This window comes from Phallusia mammillata, chromosome 5 (genome assembly GCF_965637545.1).
Source record: "Phallusia mammillata chromosome 5, kaPhaMamm4.hap1.1, whole genome shotgun sequence".
In the NCBI taxonomy this organism is placed as follows: Eukaryota; Metazoa; Chordata; class Ascidiacea; order Phlebobranchia; family Ascidiidae; genus Phallusia; species Phallusia mammillata.
The window spans coordinates 24,872,809-24,890,874 of NC_137256.1; the positions used below are offsets into that span (position 1 = coordinate 24,872,809).

Sequence of the window (18,066 nt, forward strand, 5' to 3'; positions counted from 1 at the left end):
GCATTTTTTGGCTACTAGATAAGTTTACTAAAACGAACGAGTGAGTTATAGCCTTGCTTGATATCTAGTACAAATTTCCTTTCAATGGAAAGAAAAGTGTAACAGAAATACAAGCAAGAACAACAATAGCTGGTCAAAACCCAAAAACAAATCCACAATAACCCTATCTTTACAGTTAATATAGGCGCAGAAGTTTTTGTTTAAAGAGTTCAGTGATGATTACAGCGTATAACAACATGAGATCACTGTTCTCTGCCCTGCGAGACCCCCCGTTCAAGGACCCAAATGGATTACGCAACATCTGGGCTGGGGAAATTTGAACAACAGTTTGCGCCCTATCAGGGTGGCTCACGGGACTTTTCTGGCGAAATGCTATGTCGGCCCCCTCAGGCTTTCGAGCCAAAGCCTTCATTGAGAGTAACTGTGTCCGGTACTCGGTCCCGTCTGCACCGCGGCCAGCGTATGCGGTGGAGGCCATGCCCAGGCCGTGTTTCTATGCGCACCTTATTTTAGCTAAAGCCATTTAGCAACGCGCCACACCTAGCTAAAAAAACGATCTATGCTAAGTCCCTATGTGGCGCGCCAATCCCAAACGTACCCCACCTATGTTACCTAACCTAACCTTAGTTAACGAGCGCTACTCTAGTTGTAGCCCTAGCGCCAACTTTCTGACATAGTAGCACTCCTACAGACTTGGACCATTCTTTGACCACCGAGGAAGACTTCCTTCACGAGTCAACCTCGGCAAAGAATAGGTCACTCACCCTAGCGCCAGTTAACCTAAGTTAGGCCTATCAGTTCCGCAAACCCAGTTGACCCACGACAGACTCATATGTTTACATACAATTAAATAGTTGAAGTTGAGAGATGTTGGTTGATTGATGGACACATCGCAGATATACACAAATCTGCAAACAAACAAACACATAAATAGATGCATTTCAGATTTTTAATACCATTATTACATTAGGTATTGCATTTTTTTATTCTTTACAAATAGTTTAATGTTTCTGTTTACTTTACCTTAAGAAAACTTAGCAAAAAAAAAACAAATTGAACAAAACTTACCACGCGTAACGTCGAGCATCCAACGCAAAACAAAACCTCAAAAACCATGGTGAAAAAACGTTGCGAAAACGTTTTTGGTTTGAGCGTGCATCGTCGAACGGTTGCGTTCGAATTCAATTTAGAAAATATTTTTTTTCACAAAACTAAATCGACTACTACTTTTTAAATGTAGCTCATTTTAGGCCTTATTTTTAAAGTATAAAGCATTATTTGTTTGCCCTATTATGATATCACAGAAAGACAATTGTCTGTGCAAGTTTATTTTATTTGCGCGGTAAAACTTGGGGATTACCCGTGAAAAAATCTCTTTATTCGCCAACAATAAAATTGAAGACGAATTAATCCGCATCGGTTGCGACTGGTTCAGTAAACTGTATTTCAGAAAACAGGTGGTGCGGTGCTGTATTTGTTACTGGGTTATTGTTTTAACGGTATTCGTATTTTGTCAAAACACCAGTTACATTTTGCAATAGTTGGATATTTTAAGTAAACATCGAAAAATGATGTGAAACAAAATTATTCATTTACCTTTTTTGTTTGGATTAAATAATTGTTACTTATTTTGTTTTTTCCACAGCTACCCATTGAACAAAAAAATAGGTTGGTTTTAACTGATCCTTATATATATTGCAACAACTCTACTATGTTGGATAAATTTTGGATTAAGCAAAATGTCTCTGCTCTGCACATATGGATTTATTACTTATGTGAAGCCATCGCAACTTTCTGACACTGTTTTGAGGTAACCAATTTATGTTCATATTTTTCTACTGAATCTGTGTTAAAACCATAAGTTTTAACCAAAAGGTCTCATCAGTACAGCTAGTGACAAGAGATTGTCTAGTTCACTTCAGTTGAAATATTTGGTTTGTTATTTTGTTGGTCATTGGCATCTAGTTTTTTTGATATTTTGTCTCAGGGTTGTGTCACGAACTTTGAAGTAGCCAGGTGGTATGTTGTTGACGTTATCTTTGGTTCATTACATAGGACTTGCAGTTCATTAGGCTGAATATTTACTTTCGCAAAACTTGGACTGATGTTGCCATTTCCAACGAAAATAAGCAAAAACAATTGCATTTGTTACTTCAATTAAAGGGCATTCAGCAGTATATATACTTCTTTACTTTGCATGCTATGTGACGATTAACACAGTCTGCTACTTAGAAGGTTGCTAGAAAGATTTTAAGCTCTTGGTAAGGGACAGTGGACCCGGGTGTTAAAACTGCTGATGGTTTCCTAGCTTGGTATTGACAATATTGTTGGCACATAAACACATGTTTACTGTATTTTACTGTGAGCTTTTGTAACCTTCATATTGGCTTATCTTATAGTCAATTGTGACATAACAGGGTTAAAGTGAAAAATTCATTTCACTAAAAATCTGAGATGAGGATGTTATTGCCATTTCTCACTGAGTGGTAGTTGCACAAAGTTCAAAACCGTATTTGCATCAAACCAAAGTCAAATGTGACAAATTTGTCATTTTGGGCACACCGTATATAGCTGCTATCTCATGTGATTATATCAGTATGTTTTTTATTTATATTGTGGCCATCACAAAAATAAGGACTGTATTTTATCAGTTCGGTTAAGATTTATTGTTTGAGAAAATATAAAATATATACAGGCCTAAAGTCATAGGTGCTAACTTTGAAATATTTTGAGATATATTACTTTCTATAACGTTACAAAAAAAATAAACAACTTTCTTGTACCTAAATTTGGTCAGACTATGATAAGGCTAATAGTTTATGGGCTTCACATAAAGCTTTTTTACTACCAGGGTCTTCTGCTACTATTACAAATGAAAATGATTGCTTGTTTGTGTGTAATAACACCACTTTGAATATCACAAAAAAGAAATGCCTGTTTCTCTTTGCAACAACATTAGTTTGCTTTAAACCATTTTGCAATTGTTTGAATTCCAAAACTGCTTTAGGTTGTTTTACAATTGTAATGAATGCAAACAATTTATTGGCTGTGAGACAATAGCTGATTAAAGAATGATGTTTCTTATGTATTGGTTTGTCAATACATTGTTTGCTGTGTTAGCATGACAAAACATGACAAAAATGGGAGAGGCTTACCCATTAGATATTTACCCATTCGATAGGGCTATTTTCTTGTTGGAGGTTTTTGAGTTGCAAGGTTTTCGGTTATTTTGTATTACAATGAAAGATGTTGCTTATATTCAGAGACAGAATTTATTGTTCAATTCCACAATCCACACCTTATCATACAAACATTTGTAAAATCTCTGTCACTTATTCACACATTCATATTTTTCTATAACACAGGTTTATCGACGGAATGTTTGCACAATGCAAACAACGAAGTATGTCCATGCAATTGCAACAACACAATGTTTCTCCTACATGTGCAGGTATGTAGATAGAGCAGGAGTGCACAACCTTTTAGCTATATATGTCCACATCACTGGTCCATATTTCGACAATGACACCAGTGTGCCAATGTTTTTGTATGTAAATTACAGTTGTAAAGAAATAGAATTATCTTCCAATATCCCATTTGCTGGAGCATAAAAGTACAGATTGGTGTCTAATTGCATCTATAGTTTTATGTATTTCACATCACCATACATTGTAACATGCATTCAAACTAGACTCCTATATTTTCCTAGCAGCTAGACTCCTATATTTTCCAAGCATGTAATATGTATATATTTGACCCTGAAATCTGTTACTTAAGCAGCCAAAAGCCACAAGAGCAAATGTATCAATACACTGGTCATTATAACACAATCACCAGTATGTAAATTTTGAATGATGCTATATAGCAGGGGTTGCCAACCTGTGGTACGCGTACCACACCACACGAAGGTTTTACAAGTGGCGTTTTTTTTTTACAAAAACATGAATTTACAACTTTTTATTTTGTTTACAGTAAACACAGACAAAAATCTCAATTAATTTAGTTGAGGCGCTTTAGTGTTATTTTAGCCAATCTTATAAATATGAATAAAATATGATTCGATCAAAATAGTTGTTCTGCAAGAAGTGGTACCAGTGGCAGTACAGAGTGTCCAAGTGGTACGAGATCGTAAAAAGGTTGGGAACCCCTGCTCTATAAGGACAAGCTGCTGTACTACCAAATTTTGTGAAATTCTATCTTATGGTTAAGCATTTTAATTAAAAGGGTTAAATTATCCTGGCTTTCTAGCAAGCTTGTAAATCACAACTGTAACTTCCATATACATATCTGTCATATTAAATTTGGAATTGTTTTCAATTTATGTGAAAAAATGTTGTCTTTACTTCTTCTGTGATAATATTTTCTTTGCCTTGTAAAACCACAACACTATTAACAAGTTTCATTATTAAAAACAGGTGAAAAACTTCCTTTTTTGATCAGTTCATGGATCACTGCCCAACTTTTGGCATCCTTGACCCATTTGGATTACCTTCACCTGAATGTTATGTCACTTGTCAATACAAAATATCAGTTTCTTCATCACTATGTTCGTTCCGGTGCCACAGAAAAAGCTTTTTATAGAGGCAGCTGAGAATCTGTGGATGTTACCAAAATAACAACAATAAACAAATCAGTGGACGGACTGCAAAAAAAGGTTAATATGGATTAATTATTTGTGAGTTGTGAAACATAACGGTCATTAAGCTTCATGAGATTATGTTTTTCATCTGCTGGTGCAGCAGGTTTTTTGAAAAGTTTCAGACAGAATATTTCCAATTTCACATGACAGATTAAAATTCAGCTGAAACTGATGGAGAGATGTGAATGTTTGTTACAACTGTTTTGTTACTCTGATGGTCGGCTTGGTTATCAAACACATACAGAATTTATGGGAGAAAAGTCATCAGGATGGACTCGACTGATTCTGTTTTAGGTGAGCAATTTTTTACATATTTTCTCACTTGCTATATTGTGGGTTGGTTATTGGTTTATGGATGTGTCCGATGAACATATATTCTGTTTCATTACATTAGGATTATGGATTTCTAACTAACATTTATTAGGAAAAACGCATTTCATCCTCAAGCTGTAAAACGAAAGATGACTCAGCAAAAACGAGTATTTAGTGACACAATTTAAAAAATATCTTGCTTCATACAGTTAATCTCTGTAGCTTGGCACAAGATATTTTATTGGAGTTACTTTCGTAAATGTTTATTTAAGTTTGTTTACATTTGTGTAGATTTCCAAGATGGATGAAGTGGTTGGATCGCCGCCTGGAAGTCCTGCTGCACAACAAGCGACCCCAGCAGATAAACAGACAGACTCTGTAAGTTTGAACACTCTGATTACTTTGACAAAGTGTACAGTTTTGCGGAGTGACGTTTTCCCTGAATTGGCTTCTAACAGGTTTAGTGTACAACGGTAATAAATCACCATCTGAGCTACACAGGTACAGTGGTTTGCCTGGCGAAAGTCATTCTTGTTGTTACCAAAGTAATGAATATAATAGTGTCAATCTGGCGATCCCCTGCTATAAAGCTGACATGCGCAACATACGAGGTAGGCTTGTGATTCGACTTTCTATTGGCGCGGCTGATTAGTCGCATAAAACAAAATGCAAACCCGCTTTGGTCATGCAACCGCAAATCCACTTGATTTATTCTTGGCCTAAGTTTGAAAAACACGTCAAGATTCTGACGTCACCAGCTTATAACTGGTTGGTCTTTGTGAATCGTTTTTATAAATTGGTCAAAATGTTTCACTTGTCATTTATTGTTGTACATTTGTTTTTTATCTTTGCAGACGTCGAGTGGCCTAAAGGAGATAAAATTCTGCCAGACGACGCAGTGAAATTGATTCGACATTTGTTAACGAAAGATTCCAGCGATCGAACAGGCTCAATAGGTAATTATGGGTCCCCTTCCCTGAAGGCAGAGTTTAGATAAAGTTAAGTTTACAATTTATTACAATAATTATAAATTTCTTAAAACAAACAGTTACGGAAAATCAGCGATATTAACAAAATCTCTGCAGTTATTGTAGTTTAATAATTTATTCAGCTTCAAGCAAGTTAAGTGGATTATAATATTACCAAACCACATCTACAAATAAAAGTAAATTCCTTCTCTCAAGTTTTAGAATTCCTCCCCGGTTGAAAACTACTGGCAAATACGTTTGTCACCTCACAAATTTGTTCCTATTTTCTGAAGAAATCCGATGATTCCGATCTTCCATGGCACGATTCAAAGGGAGTTACCATGACAACGATGTGAGAAGCAAATGATGCTTTGCATTTGTTTCCATGACAATAGAGTGACAAAGTGGGTTTCAACTTTCGTAACCATGGCAACAACGTGACAAACCATTTCTTTGTTACCAGGGCAACCGATGAAGGTGACTCGACAGTTTTGTGACGTGGTTTACAAATATCGAACACTTGGTGGCTAAACTTAGTTTCCATGGCAATTTCTAACTTTCCCAGAGCTACGTCATTTGTGTGCAGTAAGTTGAAATTTTGAATTAAAGTTCGTTAACTTCTCCTTATTCGGTCTTTGCTGTCCAAAAAAATCTCCAAACACATTTTAACAGGTGCTGATTAAGCCGTGTATTGTATTCACAAAATCAAATCAATGTTTTTAATGCAATATTTTTACACGTATTTAACTGGTTAGAAATAATACCACGGTTATCTGCAGATGTTTTTACATTGAAATTAATTTGCATAAAAATGGGTGAAATCACTTTTGTAGAAAAAATGTAGTATTTTTTAAATAAATCCTAATCACTAACGGTTAGAAAGTAGAATTAGGCGATTTTTTAAATTAGCGAGATTTAGACACTTAATTCAACAGTTTAATTGTATTTACATAATTTACACCGATACGGGAAAATCAATAAAAGTCCATATTTTCATCTTTGGAAGAGAAATGTTGATTTTATTCGCATTTAAACATCATCGTTGATTCTTTTATCGCTTCATTCGACCCTTTCCAGTAATACCAGATCATGTTGCGCAATCCACCTCCTCTTCCCCATTCAGCGTTGAGTTTAGAATAGAAACAATTACGATACCACCATCCACCGTCAGCGCCGAAACGAAGTGCACAGTTGCCTCTATACCTGTGTCACAATGTAATATTCCAATAAAACTTAACCTCGATACAAACTACACAAACACATAGTGAAATATTTAATCGTGTGTTTCAACCAACAGCGCCATCACTTTATCAGTTGTGACGTCACACAGGCTGTTTTATTAATTTTATGACGTTACACGGTAACTCTAAATGACTTGATTTTTAACATTTTTTTTGATTTTTCTAATAAACGGTTTAAAACACGATTATTAAAGATTATTAAAAGTTTTTTATCTACTCAGTTTTTGTTCAAATCAAAAAAAGTAAAAAAAAAAATTCATTGTATTTTTCCTGTAGTTAGTTTGATTTCTGTGCAATTGATTTTGCACAATTGTCTTTGTCTTGCAATATGACGTCATAAAACAAACTTGCAATGAAACGAAAATAATCTTGTTTATTTAACTATGCGGAAATATTTTAATACTTATGTACATAAAATGTATTTACCGATCATTATCCCGATCTTTGGTGGTGAATTGCATTCCGTTGTGCCATTCCAAACTATCACCAGCTGTTCCACTGAAGCCAGAAACATGTAAACGATAATTGTCTGATTCGTCGTTGATTGCAAACGAACTGCGAAAACAAAACACATTGTTGGTGTTTTTTCTATTTATTTTGGGTCCCCTTCTCTGAAGGAAATACTTTTCGCTCTCCTTCAGTTTTTTGTTTCTGCATAACGCGGATGTTTTTCCGTTTTGTGAAAAAACGAGGTTTAAACCAGAAAGTCGAACCGGAACTGAACCCGAACCCACGAACCGGGTATGTTCGTTAAACCTGATTCGTAATAAACGTTTTTACAAAACCCGAACCGGAGTGGGACCCGTATAGCGGTTCGACTCCCTGGTTTCAACGAATTTAAGTTTTCACATGTTATAAATATGTATCTTAACTTGTGGATTGTAAAACGTGTAATGCGTTAAAAACATTCAACAAAGTAGATTTGGTGCTTATTGTTTGTTGCAAAATTTAACATATACTGGTACAACACATTTTATGGACCCTACTCGCACACTAGTCAGATCTAGATTGGACTGTATTTGTATTAAACGAGAGAATCAAAATGCTATACTGGAGAACTACACCAATACTTTGCGTCTTCATACAAACAGTAGAAGTTTACACGCAATTGATCATTTTAGTTTTTATATTTATGACCCCATTAGACTGTTATGGCCCTTGGCGCGGAGCACCGGCTGCACCCGCATCTCGCAGGGCCTGATTTCAGGTCAGTCGGTTAAGTGATTCATTTTACAAAGCCTTTTTTTTCTTGCAAAATAGAAAACGTTTTCAAGTTGTAAAAACAAAAGAATAGTTGGAATATGTTTGCTCGAGGTGCTTAGAGTGGAAAAACTCAAATGTAATTTTCCTTGCAAATTAAAATTCCTTTTAATACACATTCGTTTTTAAAACAAACATTTCAGGGCCGTGTGATTATTGAACAGACAAATAACGGGATAATCATTAATAAATTAAAACATAGGCTAATTTCAAAGATTCGTTCTGCAAAGGAAAGGTTTTAAATTTTTGACTAAAACGTAATTTAATTTCCCTACTTGGTTTTCACTTTTTTAATTTTTTTACACCTTCACATGACGGTTTACGTAACATGTTTTGTACAAAGACTTGTTTGCGAAATAACAATGATTTCGAATGTGAAATGATTTCACAAAGGATGTAGATGATGGAATTTTGTCCTTTAAAGAGCTCTTCCCCTAAATGTGATCTTATTCCCACGTTTTGACGTCCTTTACAGGTCGTCTTCATCAGGGTAAATAACACTGAATGCGACTAGTACAGTGCACGATAAACAAAGGAAAAAAACTGATGAAGGCGAGCTGTATAGGACGTCGAAACGTCGGAATAAAAATACATTTGCCAGAAGAGCTCTTTAAACTTGATACTATGTCTGGCAGCAATAGCTCATATATTGAATTTTGTCCTTGTTGCAAAAAAACTTTATCGGGCGAACTGACCATGAGGTTTATGCAAGTTTTGTGGACCAAAGATATAAAAACGATAATGTTTGAAAATAATCACGCGATATTAGTTGTTGCTTAGTTTGAAAGAGTGGCAATCATTAACCAGAAAATACACGTTTTACGTCTAAAATTTGTGTTTGTAAAACCGAATATTTGTCAATAAATTCGTACACCGCATATTCGGTATATCTCTACCTTTTAGCAGTAATATGGTAAACTGATAATAAGCGGCTCCAAACAAATCATGAAAAGCTTTGACATCATTTTTGATGCATTACTTATGCGAGTAGCCTACATATTTTCTGTGATAAAGACGAAACCGTGAAACAGACCGGGCGTGAATTGTGCTCAATAGTTGCCAAGGTGGTAGCGCCTCCTTGCGACAAAAAAACTCAATGTTTTTATTTCACTAATCTTGCAATAACTTTCATTGCTTAAAATTGGCTGTTTTGTGAAGACCGGTCCGCGATAAAATTTTAGTATCAAAGCCGGTCCACAGCGCAAAAAAGGTTGCCGATATTTGGTATAGCACACATATTTCCACTGACAGTGGGTTAAAATGGTAAAATGGATTTTTACTTTTCAAACAAGGTATTTTTCAACATAACATTTTTACTTCAATATAGATAAATTAGATATTCGTTTTTTTTAGTTCGAAGCCGATCAGTTTTTTATGTCTGTATGTGGGTCAGGCGCGCCACACAATTCGGCCGAGTTCCTGCCAAATTTGATCTTCGGTTGCCACAATACCCTATCACATGACCAAGTGGTAGCGCCACCTTATGGGCATATTATTTTTTTTAGAAATCATACCTGTACTGCGCGTAAGCCGTTGTGGCATCAAAACCTGTCATCTTTACTTTCAGTTTGCAGTTCTGTCCACTAGTCATTTCGAATATTTTATCCAAACCTGGGTTGTTTAAAGTTGTGGTCAAATTCAATTTACGCGTTTAAACAAAATTATTTGTTCACCGAGCCAGAATTCTCCTTCCATGTTTCCGAATCCATCTTTATATTCCTGCCAGTTTAGGTTAAAATCCACATTTCCGTTAAATCGTCGTTGGAAAATCTGTCATGCAGGAAATATGCGAGTGTTGCAATTCCCCTTGTTTTTCTACATATTGTTCGATTTACCGTCCAGCCGTCATCACAGACCCCTTTCTTGTTGTTACGTAATCGCTGGTAACCGTTCACTGATGACGTAGAGCAGGTGTCAGGGAGCACTGTAAATGGTGGTCGTGAAAACTAACACCAAAATTGGTGGTTGTGCTTAAAATTACATTACCACAGCGCAGTTTTGTCAATGAGTTTATTGAAAGTAAACTAAAAAACGTATTGTGTTTGAAATCGCCACAGTAAAATGTGGTCTGCAAAAATATATTTTGTCCGCCCTTTGACGTGTTGTGCCTTATATATTTTGTCCGCCCTTTGACGTGTTGTGCCCATTAGTAATTTTTATTTGATGTTGGAGTTAAACTATTTATGCATCAGTGATTTGTTATGTGGCAGTTTGCCAAGCTGATGCAGCTTAGACCTTGACCTAGTGTTAGTGTTCAGTAGTTGATTTGTTCGGCTGATGTTCGGTTTAACTTTCACATTGACTTGTTTGCTGTATATGTTTATGCTTATGCTTATTAATTATGTACTTTTTTATATTTGAATACGAATAAACTGAAATTGTGTTGTGAATATCTGTAAGAGTTTTTGTAATCCAAAACGAATACCGTTTAACGCTGTCATTGTGAATTTGATTTGAAGAAAAACCGGAACGCTCTATTATTACGATACAGACAATAAATCGATTACTTTTCGACATGCCAAGTAAGTATATGAAACTAAAAAAATCTCAGGGCAACAATAATTTTGTGCCCATCTGAACTGAACACACAAGATAATTCGAAAATTAACATGATTACAACATATTACCTTGACAACTTGGTTGGGTTCTAGACCAACTTTCGGAATCCTGACAACGAAGCGGTAATGTGTTGGTCAACCGGTAGCCAGATGAACATGTGAACGAAACAACTGTGCCCACTGGGTGGCGCAACCCCCCTTGAAATACAGGATTCATTTGTCCGTTGATAATCCTTCTCAATGGTGGACAAGTTTTTTCTGCAAAAACGCGGAACACGTGAAATGACCTGACAGGCAATTAATTTTTGTGTTTTGCGGACAACATATTCTGTTTATTAACTGACTTACTAACACATGAGACGGTACTTGGGTTGGCATTCCATCGTTTGGTCGTAAGACAGGTATATGTGACCGAAGTTTGATATCTTGTGTTGTTAATCTTGTAACCATCTCGGCATGTGTAACTGACTCTAGTCCCAGGGAGGTGATGTCCTTGACTTTCACGAGGATACGTGATCCTAACCTCGCCATTGTCAATCCAGCGCGGAAAATCTGGACACTTCGGGTCTGCAAAGACGGTTTAAGTAATTTGTTTGTGAATGTGTGTGTCTATTCGAAGGAGTCATATAAAGAGACCTAAGTGTGTTTTGTTTAGCCACTTTACAAGGGTCAGTTACACACATTTCAACACTTAAATTTAAATGTCGTTTGTTTGCTTCAAATATATGAGTTTTGGGAAAACAAGAACATAATCAGATTAAATTCTTCTCAAAAACCCAGCCCACGTTGATGTTCATTATTCTGTTAATAAATTTCAACCTGTACACCTTGGTTGATCGTTAACCCAAAGACCATCCTCTGTGCAGGTTTGAGAACTTGTCCCATTTAGTTGATAACCAGCATTGCACTCGATGGTAACAGTTGAGCCATGGGCGTACACACTTCGTTGTGGAACGAGGCGACCGTTTTCAACTACGAAACTCGGACACTTTATTCCATCTGCATGAAACGCGTCATTGCAAAAAAAACAAACAATTATTTTCGATGTTTTAAAAACAATTCAGTGCATTATATCTGTTAAATATGTAATCCAGAAAATCAAAATATACTTTTAGTGTTCCGGGTAGAAAAATATTCCACACTTTTCGAACAACGATTTAAGAAGTTTTACTTAGCAGAATCGACTTAATCCCAACAAAATTTGACATCCGAGTTTGCCAGCAAGTGCAACTGAGAGCTAAATTTGAAATGCGTTAAGAGTTATTTGTTTCAGGCAAAAACTTGAATGAAATATTTTATACTGCAACTTTTCACGTTGAAAGTTTCTAGTGGTTGGACGATATTGTAACGATGCATAAGTTGCAATTATAATTTGTTTGTAAAACTAGTTATTACAAAAACTGATTTCATAGTGTAGAATTGAGGGTAATTGAAATAGTCGTATTTACCAATGGTTGAATCAATCCAGCTCTGAACTTTGGAAACATCAGTATAAAATCCTGGAAAGCGGAAACCAGTATTTCTGTCGACTTGACCGCATTTGTATCCAAAACTGACGATTCCAACTTGAATCCAACACGATTCTGAGGTGTTTGGGATTTTGTACTGCCAGTAGAAAATTTTTACCATATAAGTCCCGCCGAAAGATAACATTTTTTTGATAACTACGGTTTAGGCAAATAGCCTAAATATTTTGAATTTAAACTTTACTTCAAGTGATGCAGTTTATCGCGCTTGTGCTGGAACTGGCATTAATACATATTTTACCAAGTATCGTGGTACCACTGTTAAACTAATAGCGTCAATTGTAAATTATCTGATTAGTTAACTAATATTTCGGCGGCGGTGTTTCCTGATACGTGAAGCATTTCCTATTACTTACATACCTTTCGCATCAAAGGTCCACCGCTGTCACCCTGACAAGCATCTGATACTGCACTTGTTTCAGATCGAGCACAAATCATACGGTCTGTATACCTTACATCGAGTAAAGTTTCATGTACTATTTTGTTGGCAGCAATTTTGCATCTGAAAATAAAAGTATGACATGATTTCGAGACAGATAGAGGAGCATTTTGCCTTACATTGAGTCAGGTTGAATTCGTTGAGTTGCTTGTTGAAGTTTGAATGGCATTGTTCTGCGTGTCAAATTCGTAAAACCAAAACCTGTAACGAACACCGGTGCTCGATCGTCAGTGAAATGATTCGCAAGCCACTTTCCTGAAAGCAAAAAAAAATCTTGTTCGGCGTTGTTGTGTTATTTTATCCTAATTGTCTTGCATCGCTTTTTTTTCTTAGCTTCACAGTTACATGATATTTGACTACAACAAAACATTTCAGTGATCATATTTCACTTAAACGCATATTTCGTTCACATTCATATTAAATCTCTAAATGTAGCCCATCATGAATAAGAAAGTATTGCAGTTAATCATAGCCTATACTAAAGCTTGGCCAATAGGACGCCCGGCAGGAAGTTACCTTTTTTGAGACATTTGGCACCTTCGGAGTCATTCTCGTTTATTAATCTGCTTCCATTTCGGAACATATAGCTTTCTATCGGAATACATGAGTTACTGCAGGGAAGACATATAGGGTTCACATGGGTTGAGAGTGGAATTGTTCCGTTAAACTTAGGTGGGCTGTCGGTCCAAATCCACAGTCCATTTTCTTTGATGGTACTAAGTTCTATGCCCACGCGAATCTGAAAAAAAAAACATTGACAAAACTATTGTCAAATGCTATGTCTCTTTCCTTTTGTGCCCGCGAAGGAGGATCACTTGTTAACTCACACCGCCGGAATCCTCCTGTAAATATATTTTGAAGGCCATTGCATCGACTCGAAACTAACACTGGTTTTGATTTGCTCAGTTGCGTTGGCCTAGGTCCAACTGCACCCTGCTCGATTTGATATTATTTGAGGTCGTTTAAAATTTAACAAAATTGTAGTCTTACCAGTGCAACATCGTAATCATAATTGCTTCTTTCATATCGGTCAGATCGATCGAACCGCTCATGTACAACAATTTTTCTCGGTTGAAACACAATTACATTAGAGTCGATGTTACTTCTTCTGTCAGGTCTTCTAAAAATCCCTTCCAAAATAAGAATATAACTTTGTTGTCATGTAACACACGATACAATTTGCAAGTATTTTTATCTTTTTTTTACCTACGGCCACTACAAAGCTTGTTGTACAATTCTCAATGTTGGAGTAACCATCAAATATATGTGCTGCTGTTAGAACCCAATGTTGGTTGATCAGAGTTCCACCGGCAAAACTACTCGCGAAGCTCTAAACCATCAAGACCGTCAAGACCGAGGAATAAAAGTAAAATCGGTCAGGCTGTTTGTTTAACATAAACAATTTTGGGGCATAATAAAACTGTACTGTTGCTTACGTCATAAACTGTTCCGTGCTTGACCATAATTAAAGCCTGCCATGGCCAAGACCTGTCTGCATTAATTCCTCCGACAACTCGACCAACGAATCGGGAAGGTGAAGTGCTTATGTGGTTTACAGTTTGTCCACACTTTAGTTTTATACCTACATGAAAATATTTGACTGTTAAAACAAATTTGCCTGATGCGGTTTCACTAAAACGTGAATAATGCGCATGCTTTGATTAGGTAATCTGCAAGTTTGGCAAATTAAATTGAAATATTTTAACAACTTTTTCATTCGGTTATTTAAAAAACTATTAAACTTATTCTTATCAGAAAATTTGCTTTTTGAAGATTTTATTTGCTGTTTGATGTTAGGATTTTTGATGGAAAATAAAAGGCTTGCTCACAGAAAACCGGCTTTATATGGTTCAAAGATTAAAATGTATAGCAATACCATACTTCTTGCTACTAAAATTTGCTTACCCGTGCAATTTGCCATTCCTTCCCAAGTAGCTATTTTATTGCAAATTGCCGAAGCACTTCCAATGTTCTCATAACCTGGGTCACAGGCAAAATCAACCCGAGACCCGTAGTTGAAATAGGTGAAAATTCCCTCAGTTACAACAGAACCATGATCAGGTTCCACTGGTTCATTGCATCGTAAAACTGTCACAAATATATATACTGAAGTTTGTCGCTACAAACCAAGTGGCTTTGAACGGAACAGAATTGAAACATAAGAATTTACCAAGACAAAACGATAGTTCGAATATCTTCTTGGTATGAACTGACTAAAGAACCTAAAGCGACCAAAGAACTTACTTAAACACCGTGCCGCTGTGCCCGACCATTTCTTGTCACTGCGACATGTACGGACAGCATTTCCCGTTAACACCCAGCCTGGATGGCAACGATATTTTGCCTGAGATCCGTATCTTGTGTTTCGGGAACGATAAATGACTCTTCCAAACGAAATTACTGGTAATCTGGCGCAAACTGCATCTGTTAACGCAAATGGCGACAATAAGCTCAGAATAAAACAAACACTTTGATCACATTCATAAACAAGGTTTCTGAAGGTCATTACATTGATATCAGTGATCAAATACTTTTACGATTTCAACTGTGCAGACTAATACTTTTATGTTATTTCGGTTACACTCGTTGAATCGAGATATTGGAAATGGACAGTAAATGTTGACGAATCTATTCACGACTAAATGATTTTAAGGTAAACAATATTTAACGATAAAAGGAAAAGCACAATACATAAAATGAGAAACCATTCACAAAAGCAATTTAATTTTGTCTGATAAGCCAACTTTTTGCAATTATATTAACCATCCTACGATAAATTATATTAACCACCATACGATAATTAGGATCGTCGCATTTCACAAACATTTGCTTTATTTTCATTCTGACGGTTGAACCTGACGGTTTCACTTGCGTAACTTCATTTCATGAAACTAAGGTGTCTTAAAACAGTCACAAAAGCAAAAATCTCAAATTCTTCTGCTCGTGTTTACAGATATTACCTGACAATTCATTTTTTAATTCGATTACCATCAACTTACTTGGGTTGAAACACGACATGCCACAAACATCGTCACATCGGCACCGCTTGAAGCGCCCTCTACAATCTGAATCACTTGAACACGGTTTCCGACAATTTCTGCCAGACTCGATGAGATTTAGATCTCTGCTGGGGCAAATTGTTTGTGAAGAACCTGCAAAAAATATTCAACTTGTAATAACAATCCTAAAAAGTATTCTTAAAATACGTTCAATACACATCAAATACAGTAAATGTAACCGCTGCGGTACGAATGTGATTGCAAATAAGGAGTAACTGATACTTTCTTACTTACCAGGTCGTACAATTGAGACTGAACGACAGAATAGTGACAAAACGATTATACACAAGGTTTTCATTACAATCCTATAGTTTTCCTGTAAAATACACATCAGTATTAACATTAATTAAGATCATGCATTAAATGCCAGGACCGCAATTAAAATTTAAAATACAAAAAAACTCATTTGACATCTTAAAGCAACAAATATAACTGCGATTGCTAAATCGGCTGCCACAGTTATGTTTTATTCTAACTTAATCAATCTCAAGTACCTCCTAGCGTTCTCAAGCACTGTCCCTTCTGCAAGCAACTCACAACTGTGACAAACATTGCAAGGTGCCAACAACGAGCAGTTACATACAAAGTGCAGGACAGGAAGTTGTTGAAACTATTTGCGAACTGCTGAAAGTTCATGTTTCATTCAACCAATTTTCGATACAATAACAATAACTCAAGGCTCCTTTAATTGTTTCCGATTCTGAAAACAGAGTCATGCGCGCAGTATGGATTGCATGATGCTGCTGCGGCATTTAAAGTACAATACCGACAAAAGCCAATCAGACCTTTGGTTTAGTTTACAGGGATAAACAATGTTACACTAAAAAGTGGATTTATCAGAGTGATATAATACACATGTACGAGTGTATAGCGTCTACAGAAAAGCAAAAGCACACATATTGCACGCTGACTGCATATTATGTAAAAACAAAAATAGCGATTTGTTTACCGAAAAACATCTCCCCTGCAGCATTTTGCAATCCATATAATATTTGCGCAGCTATTCCGGCTTGGTGATAGTTTTATTGCACTTGTGCCGCTATGTTTTGTTTCGCTAAACCAACTAAACTCTACACCAGTGCTTGTCAACCTTTTTTGAAATGGTACACTCTTTTTACATTTACCCTGCTCAAATATGTATTGACCCTTGTAATACCCTGAGTTTATTGTCCTATAATAAGAAAAACAATGAGCACTGCAAATGCGAATCCTTTAACATATTTTGTAGCAAATAACTCAGTGAAAACTGTAAGTTGTAATTCACTTTATACTGCAATAAGAACCACAACCAACCATTCTCAAGAGAAACATTGGATTATGATACCACAAATGGTAACTTATAATTGAGATACCTGTAGTTGTAGTACCATGTATATTTGTGCTACGTATAATTGAGATACATGTTGTACCACATAATGTACATTCTATTCAGCCTGGTTCAAAACGTCAACCTGCCTTTTGTGATACCTGGTCATAGGTGTATTGTACTTTTGAATCTGTTACCCCACGGCACACCATCAATGTGGTACACCCTTTAAAAATTATGGTACACCCTGGGGTGTACAATACACCCGGTTGAAAAGCACTGCTCTACACAACTAAACTCAGCTGCCGCAAACGCACAAAACTGAAATAGAGTTGATTATTTGTGCACGCGACTGTTTTAATGTTTGCCTAGGGCTAAAACGTGTAACGCAGATGTGTACAAAGCCACATCGAGGTCTTGTCATACATTCCTTAGCATACAGGCCTACGTTTTATCTCATGTTTACATACGATGTGGGCAAATTCAATAGACCATCCTTGTTGTATGTGTGGTCGGTTGCGATCCTATTAAAGAACATTCCTAGTACACAGAACAAATCACTTGATAACTCACGTTCGTTTCGGTGCTCGAAAGCTGCCCTGAATTTTTGATTTCTTTGCTTTTTTAAACCAGTTTTTTATGTTCATAGAAATCTTAAAAGGTAAACAATAAAACTCGAGTTTGCAAACGAGCGTTTCGGTCTCTCGCATAAAACTAATTTGTAAATGTTAATGATCTTTATTTAACAGCTGTTTTAA

At 36.2% G+C, this 18,066-nt stretch overlaps 2 protein-coding genes across 7 annotated transcripts; one reads left to right on the forward strand and one right to left on the reverse strand.

Moving 5' to 3' along the window:
* The first annotated feature begins 1,649 nt into the window (after positions 1–1,649).
* Positions 1,650–7,054, forward strand: LOC145229862 (uncharacterized). Of its 4 annotated transcripts, none has more exons than XM_080095194.1 (9): positions 1,650–1,810; positions 3,366–3,451; positions 4,416–4,654; positions 4,790–4,933; positions 5,243–5,329; positions 5,806–5,907; positions 6,136–6,323; positions 6,383–6,504; positions 6,997–7,054. In XM_080095194.1, exons 1-3 carry the CDS (start codon positions 1,740–1,742, stop codon positions 4,589–4,591), a joined length of 333 nt encoding a protein of 110 aa, XP_079951320.1. In that variant the 5' UTR covers positions 1,650–1,739; the 3' UTR covers positions 4,592–4,654; positions 4,790–4,933; positions 5,243–5,329; positions 5,806–5,907; positions 6,136–6,323; positions 6,383–6,504; positions 6,997–7,054. The 4 variants fall into 4 exon arrangements, with proteins under 4 accessions (XP_079951320.1, XP_079951322.1, XP_079951323.1 ...); XM_080095196.1 differs by having other exon boundaries at positions 6,142–6,323; XM_080095197.1 differs by having other exon boundaries at positions 6,213–6,323.
* Positions 6,589–16,313, reverse strand: LOC145229861 (uncharacterized). Of its 3 annotated transcripts, XM_080095191.1 has the most exons (19): positions 16,237–16,313; positions 15,943–16,095; positions 15,188–15,367; positions 14,849–15,031; positions 14,380–14,525; positions 14,150–14,273; positions 13,934–14,073; positions 13,460–13,682; positions 13,063–13,198; positions 12,865–13,006; positions 12,427–12,583; positions 11,798–11,977; positions 11,327–11,545; positions 11,048–11,236; positions 10,256–10,344; positions 10,094–10,190; positions 9,935–10,031; positions 7,587–7,715; positions 6,589–7,122 (listed from the first exon to the last, which is right to left on the reverse strand). In XM_080095191.1, the coding sequence occupies exons 1-19, from the start codon at positions 16,298–16,300 to the stop codon at positions 6,939–6,941; spliced, it is 2,832 nt and encodes a 943-aa protein (XP_079951317.1). In that variant the 5' UTR covers positions 16,301–16,313; the 3' UTR covers positions 6,589–6,938. The 3 variants fall into 3 exon arrangements, with proteins under 3 accessions (XP_079951317.1, XP_079951319.1, XP_079951318.1); XM_080095193.1 differs by lacking the exon at positions 11,048–11,236; XM_080095192.1 differs by lacking the exon at positions 6,589–7,122 and having other exon boundaries at positions 7,572–7,715.
* Between the last annotated feature and the right edge of the window lie 1,753 nt (positions 16,314–18,066).